General features: G+C 44.8%; 1 protein-coding gene across 2 annotated transcripts in view; it reads left to right on the top strand.

Moving 5' to 3' along the window:
- Window positions 1-12084, top strand: part of rmnd5b (required for meiotic nuclear division 5 homolog B) — a 55542-nt gene that overhangs the window by 39191 nt on the left and 4267 nt on the right. For both annotated transcript variants that reach the window (XR_011593005.1, XM_070878348.1), the window contains exons 7-8: window positions 6027-6129; window positions 11812-11966. Coding sequence is in view for 1 of the 2 variants with exons in the window: in XM_070878348.1 (XP_070734449.1) it covers window positions 6027-6129; window positions 11812-11966 (258 nt within the window). In the remaining variant the exon portion in view is untranslated. The remainder of the gene's footprint in view (window positions 1-6026; window positions 6130-11811; window positions 11967-12084) is intronic.

Genomic DNA, 12084 nt, shown 5'->3' with positions numbered 1-12084 from the left:
GCTGATTTTAGTATCATCTGCAAATGTCTTAATCACACTCCCTAATTTCAAGTCTAAATTATTGATAGGTCCCTTGCTTTTTGTGGTATATAATACTGAGCCCTGCGGAATACCACTGGAAACAGACTTCCAGTCATAAAAACACATATCAACCATTACCCTTTGCTTCCTGCCTCTGAGCTAATTTTGGATCCAACTTGCCACTTTGCTCTGTATCCGATGGGCTTTTACTTTCGTGACCAGTCTGCCATGTGGGATCTTATCAAAAGCCTTGCTCACATCCATGTACACCACATCAAACGCATTACTCTCATCGACCCTCCATGTTATCTCCCAAAAAAATTCAATCGTTAGTCAGAAATGACCTTCCCTTAACAAATCCATGCTGACTGTCCTTGATTAATCCGTGTCTTTCTAAATGAAGATTTATCCTGTCCCTCAGAATTTTTTCCAATAATTTTCCCACCACCGCGGTCAGGCTGACTGGTCTATAATTACTCAGTCTGTCCCTTTCTCCCTTTTTTAAATAAAGGTACCATATTAGCAGTCCTCCAGCACCACACCTGTAGCCAGAGAGGATTGGAAAATGATGGTCAGAGCCTCTGCTATTTCATCTTTTGCTTCTCTTAACAGCCTGGAATACATTTCATCTGGGCCTGTGGATTTATCCACTTTCAAAGCTGCTAGACTGCTTTATACTTTCTCTCTATGTTTATTTCATTTAATATTTCACAATCCTCCCCCCGATTGCAATATCTGCACCACCCCTCTCTTTTGTGAAAACAGACTCAAAGTATTCATTAAGAACCATACCCATGTCCTCTGCCTCCACACATACATTACCTTTATGGTCTCTAATAGGCCCTACTCTGTCTTTAGTTATTTTCTTGCTCTTAATGTATTTATAAAACATCTTTGGGTTTTCCTCAATTCTACTTGTCAATTTTTTCATGCTCTCTCTTTGCTTTCCTAATTTCCTTTTTAATTTTCCCCCCTACACTTTCTATACTCCTCTAGAGTCTCTGTACCATTGAGCCCTCGGTATCTGTCATAAGCCACCCTTTTTTCTTTATTCCACTCTATATGACCCTTGACATCCAGGGGGCTCTAGGTTTGCTAGTCCCACCCTTTTTCTTTAAGGGAACATACTTGCTCTGAACCCTCCGGATCTCCTCCTTGAATGCCTCCCACTGCTCTGCCACTGATTTACCTTCAGGTAGCTGTTTCCAGTCCATTATGGGTAAATCAACTCTCAGCTTATCAAAATTGGCTTTTCCCTAATTGAGAACTTTTATTCCTGGTCTACCTTTGTCCTTTTCCATAATTACCCTAAATTTAACTGAGTTATGACCAAAATGCTCTCCCACTGATACCCCTTCCACCTGCACAGCTTCATTCCCTCAAACTAAGTCCAGAACCCTTGTTGGGTTTGCTACATACTGGTTTAAAAAAAAAAAAGTTCTCCTGAATACATTTTAGAAATACCTTTCATACTAATTTTATCTCAGTTAATATTAGGGTAGTTGAAATCCCCGACTATTACTGCCCTACAGTTTTTGCACTTCTCAGAAATGTGTCTACATATTTGCTCTTCTATCTCCCTCTGACTGTTTGGGGGTCTATAATACACTTCCAGCAGTGTGCTCGCCCCTTTTTTGTTCATCAATTCGACCCACATGGCCTCATTTGATGATCCTTCCAACCTACCATCCCTCCTCACAGCTGTAATTGTTTCGTTAATCGATACTGCGACTCCCTCTTTTTTTTAATCCCCTCTCTATCCCTCTATCCTGTCTGAAAACCCTGTAACCAGGAATGTTGAACTGCCATACCTGTCCTTTCAGCTATGTCTCAGTAATAGCTATAATATCATACTTCCAAGTGTCTATCTGTTCTCAGTTCATCTGCCTTATTCCTGGACACATTGCATTGAAGTCTATACCATTTAGCACTGCCAAACTTCCTTGTTGTCTATTTTGAAGCCCTTGTTTCCACTGTCTTCCAAATTCACTTTCTGCTTTTTTGCTTTCTAATTCCAGCTTTGTTTCTCTCCCTATTGAATCTATTCTCGGGTCCCCATCCCCCTGCCAAGCCAGTTTAAACTCTCCCCAACAGCACCAGCAACCCTCCCCTCCCCCCTAGTGAAGATATTGGTCCCGGCTCTGTTGAGGTGCAACCCTCCTGGCTTGTACAGGTCCCACCTTCCCCCGAAACAGTCCCAATGCCTCAGGAATCTAAAGCCCTCCCTCCTGCACCATCCTTCCAGCCACACATTCATCTGTCCTATCCTCCTACTTCTGTACACACTTGCATGTGGCACCGGGAGTAATCCGGAGATTACTACCTTTTGAGGTCCTGCTTTTTCATTTCTCTCCTAGTTCCCTAAAATCTGCCTGCAGGACCTCATCCCTCTTTCTACCTATGTCATTGGTACCGACATGGACCATGACTTCTGGCTGTTCACCCTCTCCCCCCAGAATGCCCTGCAGTCACTCGGTGACATCCTTGACCCTGGCACCAGGGAGGCAACATATCATCCTGCAATCACGTCTGCGACCACAGAAACACCTGTCTGCTCCCCTAACTATTGAATCCCCTACCACTATAGCTCTTCCACTCTTCTTCCTTCCCCCTGTGCAACTGAGCCATCCTGGTGCTGTGGACTTGGCTCTGGCTGCACTCCCCAGAGGAACCATCGCCCCCACCAACACTCAGAACAGAGTACTGGTTGGAGAGCGAGATGCACTCGGGGAACTCCTGCACTACCTGCCTGGTCCTCCTCATCTGTCTGGTGGTCACCCACTTCTTCTCTGCCTGCACACTCTTCAGCTGCGGGGTGACCACCTCTAGAAACGTGCTGTCCACGAATTTCTCAGCCTCACGGATGCACCGCAGTGACTCCAACTGCTGCTCAAGCTCTGAAACCCGGAGCTCGAGTTTCTGTAGCTGGTAACACTTCCTGCATACGTGGTCGTCCAGGCTACGCAAAGCATCCAGGACTTCCCACATGGCACAGGATGTGTACTCCACGGGACTTAGCTGCCCTGCCATGCCTCTGTTTAATAGACTAAGAACTAACCCTGCAGAAATAAACTTAAAATTAAAAAAAACACCCAGCAGCTACTCACCAATCAGCTCCTTCCCTTTTGCTGACTTACCTTTTGGTTTCTGACATCACTCCTGTGTTGAGTTACTCCCGGCCCTCTGCCTGCTCGCTGCCACCGCTGCTCTGGTCTGTGCTCTCTCTGGGCCTCCCGTTCAATTTATCCAGTCAGGAGCAGCCTAGACTGGAACTATTGTGCACTGAGTTTTCCAATCTTGTGCTACAAGAGACTGACAGAATAAGGTTTTGCCAAGAGAAGGCAAAGAAATAAGTTTGGCCTCAACCAGGTTTAGTGGTTACATTGTAGACATGCTGATGCAACTGAGGCTCTGTAGTGATCGTGATGATTAGGCTGTTTTAAGTAGTTTATCGCATTGTGCAATCTGAATTGAGGGAATGCGTAACAGAGCTGAGTAAATCATCAGACATATCCTTGTAGATATAAAAGAAAGGATGTGCTAGCACAAGGCTTCTTGAGCTGCTTGGGGCCAACTGAGTGAAGTGCTGACAGTGAGTTTATGCTGAGAAAAGATAAGGAGATGAATTTGGCCGAAGGAGGAGTTCGGCAAGGAGGCAGAATGGGCTTGACTTGGCAAGAAATGTGCACGATGATGGAGTCCTCTTCAGATTTCGGTAGATTGTACAAGCTGAAGGCCGGCTGAGTGAGTACATGGAGTTTGGTCTGGGCCAGAATTTGAGTTTCTGGGTCCTTTTTAAATCCAGTTATTATGACAAGATAGAGGAAACATGTGTTGCGTAGACCTTGCATGATTTGGGAATTTCTGAAGTCTTAGTGTTCGGAAGTCCCTCATCCCTGGCACTAGGAGAGACTAGAGAAACTGGGATTAAAAACAGAAAATACTGGAAATGCTCAGCAGGTCAGGGAGCATCTGTGGAGAGAGAAACAGAGTTAATGTTTCAGGTTGATGAAAGGTCATCGCCCTGAAACGTTAACTTTGCTTCTCTCTCCACAAATGCTGCCTGACTTGCTGAGTATTTCCGGCATTTTCCATTTTTTTTTTAAAGAGTTCCAGCCTCCACAGTATTTTGCTTTTGTATTAAGAGAAGCTGGGATTGTTCTCCTTTTTGAGCAGAGATGGTCAATGGGAGATTTAATAGAGGTGTTCAAAATTATGTAAGGATTTGATGGAGTACATAGGGAGAAACTGTTTCCACTTGGCAAAAGGGTCAATAATCACAGAACACAGATTCAAGATAATTGGCAAAAGAACCAGAGAGGAGATGAGGAGAAATGTTTTTGCTTATCATGTTATGATCTCGAATGCACTGTCTGAAAGGGTGGTGGAAGCAGATTCAGTAGTAACTTTCCAAAGGGAATCGGATATATGCTTGAAAAGGAAACATTTGCAGGGCTATGGGGAAAGAACTGGAGTGGGGCTAATTGGACAGCTCTTTCAAAGAACTGGTATAGACAGGGTGGGCCACTTGTGCTGTAAGAATCTGAGTGACCAGGTGTAAGAAGAATGTCCAGTTCGACTTGCTCAAGCCCAAAGTTACTCAACTTGAGAAACAATTGACGATGCTCTGCACTATATGGGGAGGAGGAACAGTTCCTGGAGCATGCACTACAGGAGGTGGTCATCCACAGTTCAAGGGCAATAGTGAGGCACAGGTAGGGAAGTACATGTCCATAGGGAATCAAATGAGAGGTGAAACAAGAACAACTTGTATTTATATAGCGCCTTTAAAGTAGTAAAATGTCCCAAGGAGTGTTATTAGACACAAAATTTGACACCGAGCCACATAAGGAGAAATTGGGGCAAGTGATCAAAAGCTTGGTCAAAGAGGTAGGTTTCAAGCAGCGGCTTAAAGGAGGAAAGAGAGGTAGAGAGGCGGAGACGTTTAGGCAGGGAATTCCAGAGCTTAGGGCCTAGACAACAGAAGACACAGCCACCAATGGTGGAGCGATTATAGTCAGGAATGCTCAACGGCAGAATCAGAGGAGCGCAGACCTCTCGGGGCGGTGGGTGGGTTTGTGGAGCTGGAGGAGATTAGAGAAAGGGAGGGATGAGGCCATGGAAGGATTTGCAAACAAGGATGGGAATTTTGAAATTGAGGCAATGCTTAATCGGGAGTCAGCGAGCATAGGGGTAATGGGTGAACAGGACTTGGTGCGAATTAGGGCACGGGCTGCCGAGTTTTGTATGACCTCAAGTTTACGTCGGGTAGAATGTGGGAGGCCCAGCTAGGAGTGCATTGGAATAGTCTAGAGATAACAAAGGCATGGATGAGGGTTTCAGCAGTGGATGAGCTGAGGCAAAGGGCGGAGACGGGCGATGTTCCACAGTGGAAATAGGCGGTCTTAGTTATGCTGCGGCTATGTGGTCGGAAGCTCACTTCAGGATCAAATATGACACTAAGGTTGCGAACCGTCTGGTTCAGCCTCAGACAGATGTTTGGGAGAGAGATGGAGTTGGTGGCTAGGGTACGGAGTTTGTGGCGGGGACGGAAAATAATAACTTCGGTCTTCCTAATATTTAATTGCAGAAAATTTCTGCTCATCCAGAAGTGGATGTCGGACAAGCAGTCTGACAATTTAGAGACCATGGAGATTTAAGTGATGGCACTAGTCTCCGACCTCCAACTATGAAGGAAATATGTCACAGCCCACTCTTGAGATAAAGGTCCATTGCCCTCAAGACATTTCTTTTAATCTTTTTCATTCTTCCTGTATAACAATTAATGGAAAAATGGCTACGCTCTGGCAGTTTTCTAAGGCTGTTCTGTTTCCTTGTTGATGGGAGACATAATGAAATGATTATATACTTCCACTCCCGTTTTTTGTTGAAAAAGAAGTGATTTGCTTTTTTTAAAGTATTTAAATCCATACCCCTATTAGGATCCTTGTATAATGACTCGGTTAAGCACTGATATTTCTCTGTATATGTTATTACCATAACAGTTTTTCTGCTGGATGTCTGGCATTGCCGGTTCTGCTGAATATTAAGGCCGTGATTGAACAGCGGCAGTGCACAGGGATATGGAGCCAAAAGGATGAACTTCCAGTGAGTGTTGCCCATTTGATTATTATTGGTGACAAATTGTCATATTGAAACTAAATACCTTCTTGCTGGTCTGAGTCTTGTGATTTCCTATCGTGTCCAACACCCCTCACCTCCCCCAACCTGAGCAAAATGGACTCTTGCTGGTAGGTAGGTTGAATTTGTGTGTGAGCAGATGAAACAGGACCATGTACACTGGATTGCTCTGATTTCCCCCAGAGCTTGGTGCGGTATTGTGTATTTGCAAATGTTCATGCATTACCATGATGCAGTACGTGAGTAGTGTAATGTCCCCGGAATGAGGCATTGTTCAATGTGCCTCACACTTGCTGGCCCATAAGTGTAACTTGGGCATGAATGTACCTGTATTTCATTTTCTGCACTTATGCTGAAGTAGAGCAAAAGCATCGGCATGGACTGGTTGGGCCGAATGCCCAGTTTCTAGAACCTGGGGACTGGGAGAAATTTAGAACTCAGCAGAGGAGGACAAAGGGTTTGATTAGGGCAGGGAAAATGGAGTACGAGAAGAAGCTTGCAGGGAACATTAAGGCGGATTGCAAAAGTTTCTATAGGTATGTAAAGAGAAAAAAGTTAGTAAAGACAAACGTAGGTCCCCTGCAGTCAGAATCAGGGGAAGTCATAATGGGGAACAAAGAAATGGCAGACCAATTGAACAAGTACTTTGGTTCAGTATTCACTAAGGAGGACACAAACAACCTTCCGGATATAAAAGGGGTCAGAGGGTCTAGTAAGGAGGAGGAACTGAGGGAAATCTTTATTAGTCGGGAAATTGTGTTGGGGAAATTGATGGGATTGAAGGCCGATAAATCCCCAGGGCCTGATGGACTGCATCCCAGAGTACTTAAGGAGGTGGCCTTGGAAATAGCGGATGCATTGACAGTCATTTTCCAACATTCCATTGACTCTGGATCAGTTCCTATCGAGTGGAGGGTAGCCAATGTAACCCCACTTTTTAAAAAAGGAGGGAGAGAGAAAGCAGGGAATTATAGACCGGTCAGCCTGACCTCAGTAGTGGGTAAAATGATGGAATCAATTATTAAGGATGTCATAGCAGCGCATTTGGAAAATGGTGACATGATAGGTCCAAGTCAGCATGGATTTGTGAAAGGGAGATCATGCTTGACAAATCTTCTGGAATTTTTTGAGGATGTTTCCAGTAAAGTGGACAAAGGAGAACCAGTTGATGTGGTATATTTGGACTTTCAGAAGGCTTTCGACAAGGTCCCACACAGGAGATTAACGTGCAAAGTTAAAGCACATGGGATTGGGGGTAGTGTGCTGACGTGGATTGAGAACTGGTTGTCAGACTGGAAGCAAAGAGTAGGAGTAAATGGGTTCTTTTCAGAATGGCAGGCAGTGACTAGTGGGGTACCGCAAGGTTCTGTGCTGGGGCCCCAGCTGTTTACATTGTACATTAATGATTTAGACGAGGGGATTAAATGTAGTATCTCCAAATTTGCGGATGACACTAAGTTGGGTGGCAGTGTGAGCTGCGAGGAGGATGCTATGAGGCTGCAGAGTGACTTGGATAGGTTAGGTGAGTGGGCAAATGCGTGGCAGATGAAGTATAATGTGGATAAATGTGAGGTTATCCACTTTGGTGGTAAAAACAGAGAGACAGACTATTATCTGAATGGTGACAGATTAGGAAGGGGGAAGGTGCAGCGAGACCTGGGTGTCATGGTACATCAGTCATTGAAGGTTGGCATGCAGGTACAGCAGGCGGTTAAGAAAGCAAATGGCATGTTGGCCTTCATAGCGAGGGGATTTGAGTACAGGGGCAGGGAGGTGTTGCTACAGTTGTATAGGGCATTGGTGAGGCCACACCTGGAGTATTGTGTACAGTTTTGGTCTCCTAACTTGAGGAAGGACGTTCTTGCTATTGAGGGAGTGCAGCGAAGATTCACCAGACTGATTCCAGGGATGGTGGGACTGACCTATCAAGAAAGACTGGATCAACTGGGCTTGTATTCACTGGAGTTCAGAAGAGTGAGAGGGGACCTCATAGAAACATTTAAAATTCTGACGGGTTTGGACAGGTTGGATGCAGGAAGAATGTTCCCAATGTTGGGGAAGTCCAGAACCAGGGGTCACAGTCTAAGGATAAGGGGTAAGCCATTTAGGACCGAGATGAGGAGAAACTTCTTCACCCAGAGAGTGGTGAACCTGTGGAATTCTCTACCACAGAAAGTAGTTGAGGCCAATTCACTAAATATATTCAAAAGGGAGTTAGATGAAGTCCTTACTACTCGGGGGATCAAGGGGTATGGCGAGAAAGCAGGAAGGGGGTACTGAAGTTTCATGTTCAGCCATGAACTCATTGAATGGCGGTGCAGGCTAGAAGGGCTGAATGGCCTGCTCCTGCACCTATTTTCTATGTTTCTATGTTTCTATGCAATATATCCTATGTATGTAATCCTGTGTAAACTTTATGCTTTCATAACTTGTGCTCTTGATTACTACTCCTCTCATGCCTAACTAGTTCAAGTAACCTAACCACATGGACAGAATTAATCCTTTTATATATTGCAAAGACCACAATCATACCTCCGACTCCTTGATGTCCTTGTTCTTGCCAAATTATTCACTTGTCACCCACCCCTGAGCAATCTCCATCATCGCTCCCTTAAGTCTGAGAGCTGTGCTCACAATACTCGTGGTGCACAGCTGATCTTGTCATTCATCATCAGATCTGACATGACTATACTCAGCACTACTATGTCTTGCTCACTTCCAACAAATCCTGCTACTGCTCATCCTGGAGGGCAAGGACAACTCGTTTCTGCATGATGCGCCATCTCCAGAAACCTCCTTTTCTCTGCCCCTCTCCAACCTCACCTCCAATAACAAAATGCACAATATCTCAAAGATTTCTTTGTTTCCATGATTCAGACCACCATGCAGATGCCTCTGCCATTGCTTCCCTTTCCTCTCCCCTGCTGCTCTTGACCTCCCCTCAATGTACATACTGCCGCTCGGTGACATTATCCACATGCATGCGGTCAGTTTCCATATGTATGCTGATGACATCCAGCTCTACCTCTTTATCTTTTCCTTCAATCACTCAGACTGCCTGTCTGACAAATTTTAGATGAGTCAAAATATCCATTAATTGAAAATCAGGAAGATCAAAGCCATTGTTTACACCCCCTTTCTTAAACCCTGCTCCTTTGCCACTTGCCACCCAGCCTTCTCAAACTAAACTAGACCATGTGGAACTTCAGAGCCCTATTTAGTCCAGACTGAGCTTCAAACTCCACATCCTATCCATCACCAAGACCATTACTTCCATCTTTGCAGCATTGCTCACTTCCTCTCCTTCCTTACTTACTACTGCTGAAACCCTTATTCAATGTCCTCTTTGCTGGCCTCCCATCCTTCGCCCTCCAAAAATTAAATCTTATTCAAAGCTCAGCTACCTATCTTTAGTCTTGCTCCAAGTGGGGGTAATATATTAGCATGGATAGAAGATTGGCTAACCAACAGAAAACAGAGAGTTGGAATAAATGGTTCATTCTCTGGTTGGCAATCAGTAACGAGTGGGGTGCCGCAGGGATCAGTGCTGGGACCCCAACTATTTACAATCTATATAACGACTTGGAAGAAGGGATTGAGTGTAACGTAGCCAAGTTTGCTGATGATGCAAAGATGGGAGGAAGAGCAGTGTGTGAGGAGGGCATAAAAAAGCTGGAAAAGGACATAGACAGGCTAAGTGAGTGGGCAAAAATTTGGCAGATGGAGTATAATGTTGGAAAGTGTGAGATCACTTTGGCAGAAAAAAATCAAAGAGCAAGTTATTATTTAAATGGCGGAAGATTGCAAAGAGCTGCAGTACAGCAGGACCCGGCGGTACTTGTGCATGAAACACAGAAGGATAGTATGCAGGTACAGCAAGTGATCAGGAAGGCCAATGGAATCTTGGTTTTTATTGCAAAGGGGATGGAGTATAAAAGCAGGGAAGTCTTGTTACTGCTGTACAGGGTATTGGTGAGGCCACACCTGGAATACTGCGTGCAGTTTTGGTTTCCATATTTACGAAAGGATATACTTGCTTTGGAGGCAGTTCAGAGAAGGTTCACTAGGTTGATTCTGGGGATGAGGGGGTTGACTTATGAGGAAAGGTTGAGTAGGTTGGGCCTCTACTCATTGGAATTCAGAAGAATGAGAGGTGATCTTATCGAAATGTATAAGATTATAAGTGGGCTTGACAAGGTGGATGCAGAGAGGATGTTTCCACTGGTGGGGAAGACTAGAACTAGAGGGCATGATCTTAGAATAAGGGGCCGCCCATTTAGAACTGGGATGAGGAGAAATTTCTTCTGAGGGTTGTGAATCTGTGGAATTCGCTGCCTCAGAGAGCTGTGGAAGCTAGGACATTAAATAAATTTAAGACAGAAAGAGACAGTTTCTTAAACGATAAGGGGTTATGGGGAGTGGGCAGGGAAGTGGAGTTGAGTCCATGATCAGATCAGCCATGATCTTATTGAATGGCAGAGCAGGCTCGAGGGGCCGTATGGCCTACTCCTGCACCTATTTCTTATGTTCTTAAGTGCTGCTTGCCAATCACGCCAAACCTCACTGACCTGTGTTGGCTTCCTGTCCTCAGCGTATTGAACTTTAAACACTTTTATCTTCAAACTCATCTATGGCCTTGACCTAAACTATCTCTGCCATCTCTCCCAGCCTTGTGCTCCGTCCTACACAGTTGACTCTCAAATGGCCTTTTGTGCACCACCCCCCCCCCCCCCCCCCCCCGCCACCGCCGCCTCATTCCACCAGAGATGGCAGAACCTTCAATTGTCCCAACCCCATTCTCTCTGGAATTTTCTCCCTAATCCCCTCCACTTCTCTCCAATTTTTTTTTAACTTTTCAAACCCCATCTTTTTGATGAAGCTTTCTCTGCTAAATCTGACACCACAGGTTGGCATCTGTTCATTATCAATACTCCCCACCCAGGTAAAGCACCTTGGGATGTTTTCATTGATTGATGTATTCTATGAATTGTGTTGTATGATGTCATTGAGCATTTAAAGGTTGCCTTGGACAGCTTAATGTTCTTTACATAAGTTAAGTTAGGAAGTGCCATAGCTGAGTGAATAATCAAACTATCTGTAGCAGTATAAGGACATCGATGAGACAAATATGGCCATACTGGGTATCAAAAGTGTTTCACTCTCCAAGTATCCTAGATTGAAACCGTCTTTCTTTTTTCTCGCGTCCCAACCACCACCTTCATTTTTTAAAGGTAGTGGCTCATGATTGGTTGTAGTTCCACACTGCCACTAACCATCCACTACCTAGTCGAAGGACCATGAGTGAACCTGGACAATGAGTGTTCCTATGCTTTCAACTATAAAAGGAATCACAGTTGAATGTGTGTCTGTCCTCACTTGGTGATCACACACACACTTCTCTGCAAGGGTCACTGACTACTGATCAGGAGCTGTAAATCGGTCTGTTTTTTGCCCCTTTCATTACCCCACCACTTTGAGACCAAATATAATTCCATCACTGCCCCCTCCCCCCCCCCCCCCCAATTGAAAGCAGCTAACTCATCACACACCAAAGATTGAACCTGAGGTCAGCATAATCTGTATGGCTTAGTGTTGCTCCCTTTCCAAAAAGGCAAAAAGAATGTCAGTTACCTTTTTTATTTCTTTCAGATTGAAATTGAGCTGGGTAAGAAATGCTGGTACCACTCTGTGTTTGCCTGCCCCATCCTCCGACAACAGGCAACTGAATCCAATCCTCCCATGAAGCTGATCTGCGGTCATGTGATCTCCAGAGATGCATTAAACAAACTGATCAATGGTGGAAAGTGAGTAGCGTGTGGATACATTGACCATCTTATTGGGAACAACAGAGTAAAGCTTTAAAGTGACTGATATTTACATGTCGGTGGGAATTGTGAATCTCTGAATATGATGGGGGCGAGG

The sequence above is a fragment of the Pristiophorus japonicus genome, chromosome 4 (genome assembly GCF_044704955.1).
Source record: "Pristiophorus japonicus isolate sPriJap1 chromosome 4, sPriJap1.hap1, whole genome shotgun sequence".
NCBI lineage: Eukaryota > Metazoa > Chordata > Chondrichthyes > Pristiophoridae > Pristiophorus > Pristiophorus japonicus.
The sequence above is the reverse complement of the archived record's forward strand: the minus strand, read 5'-3'. Positions and strand labels throughout refer to the sequence as shown.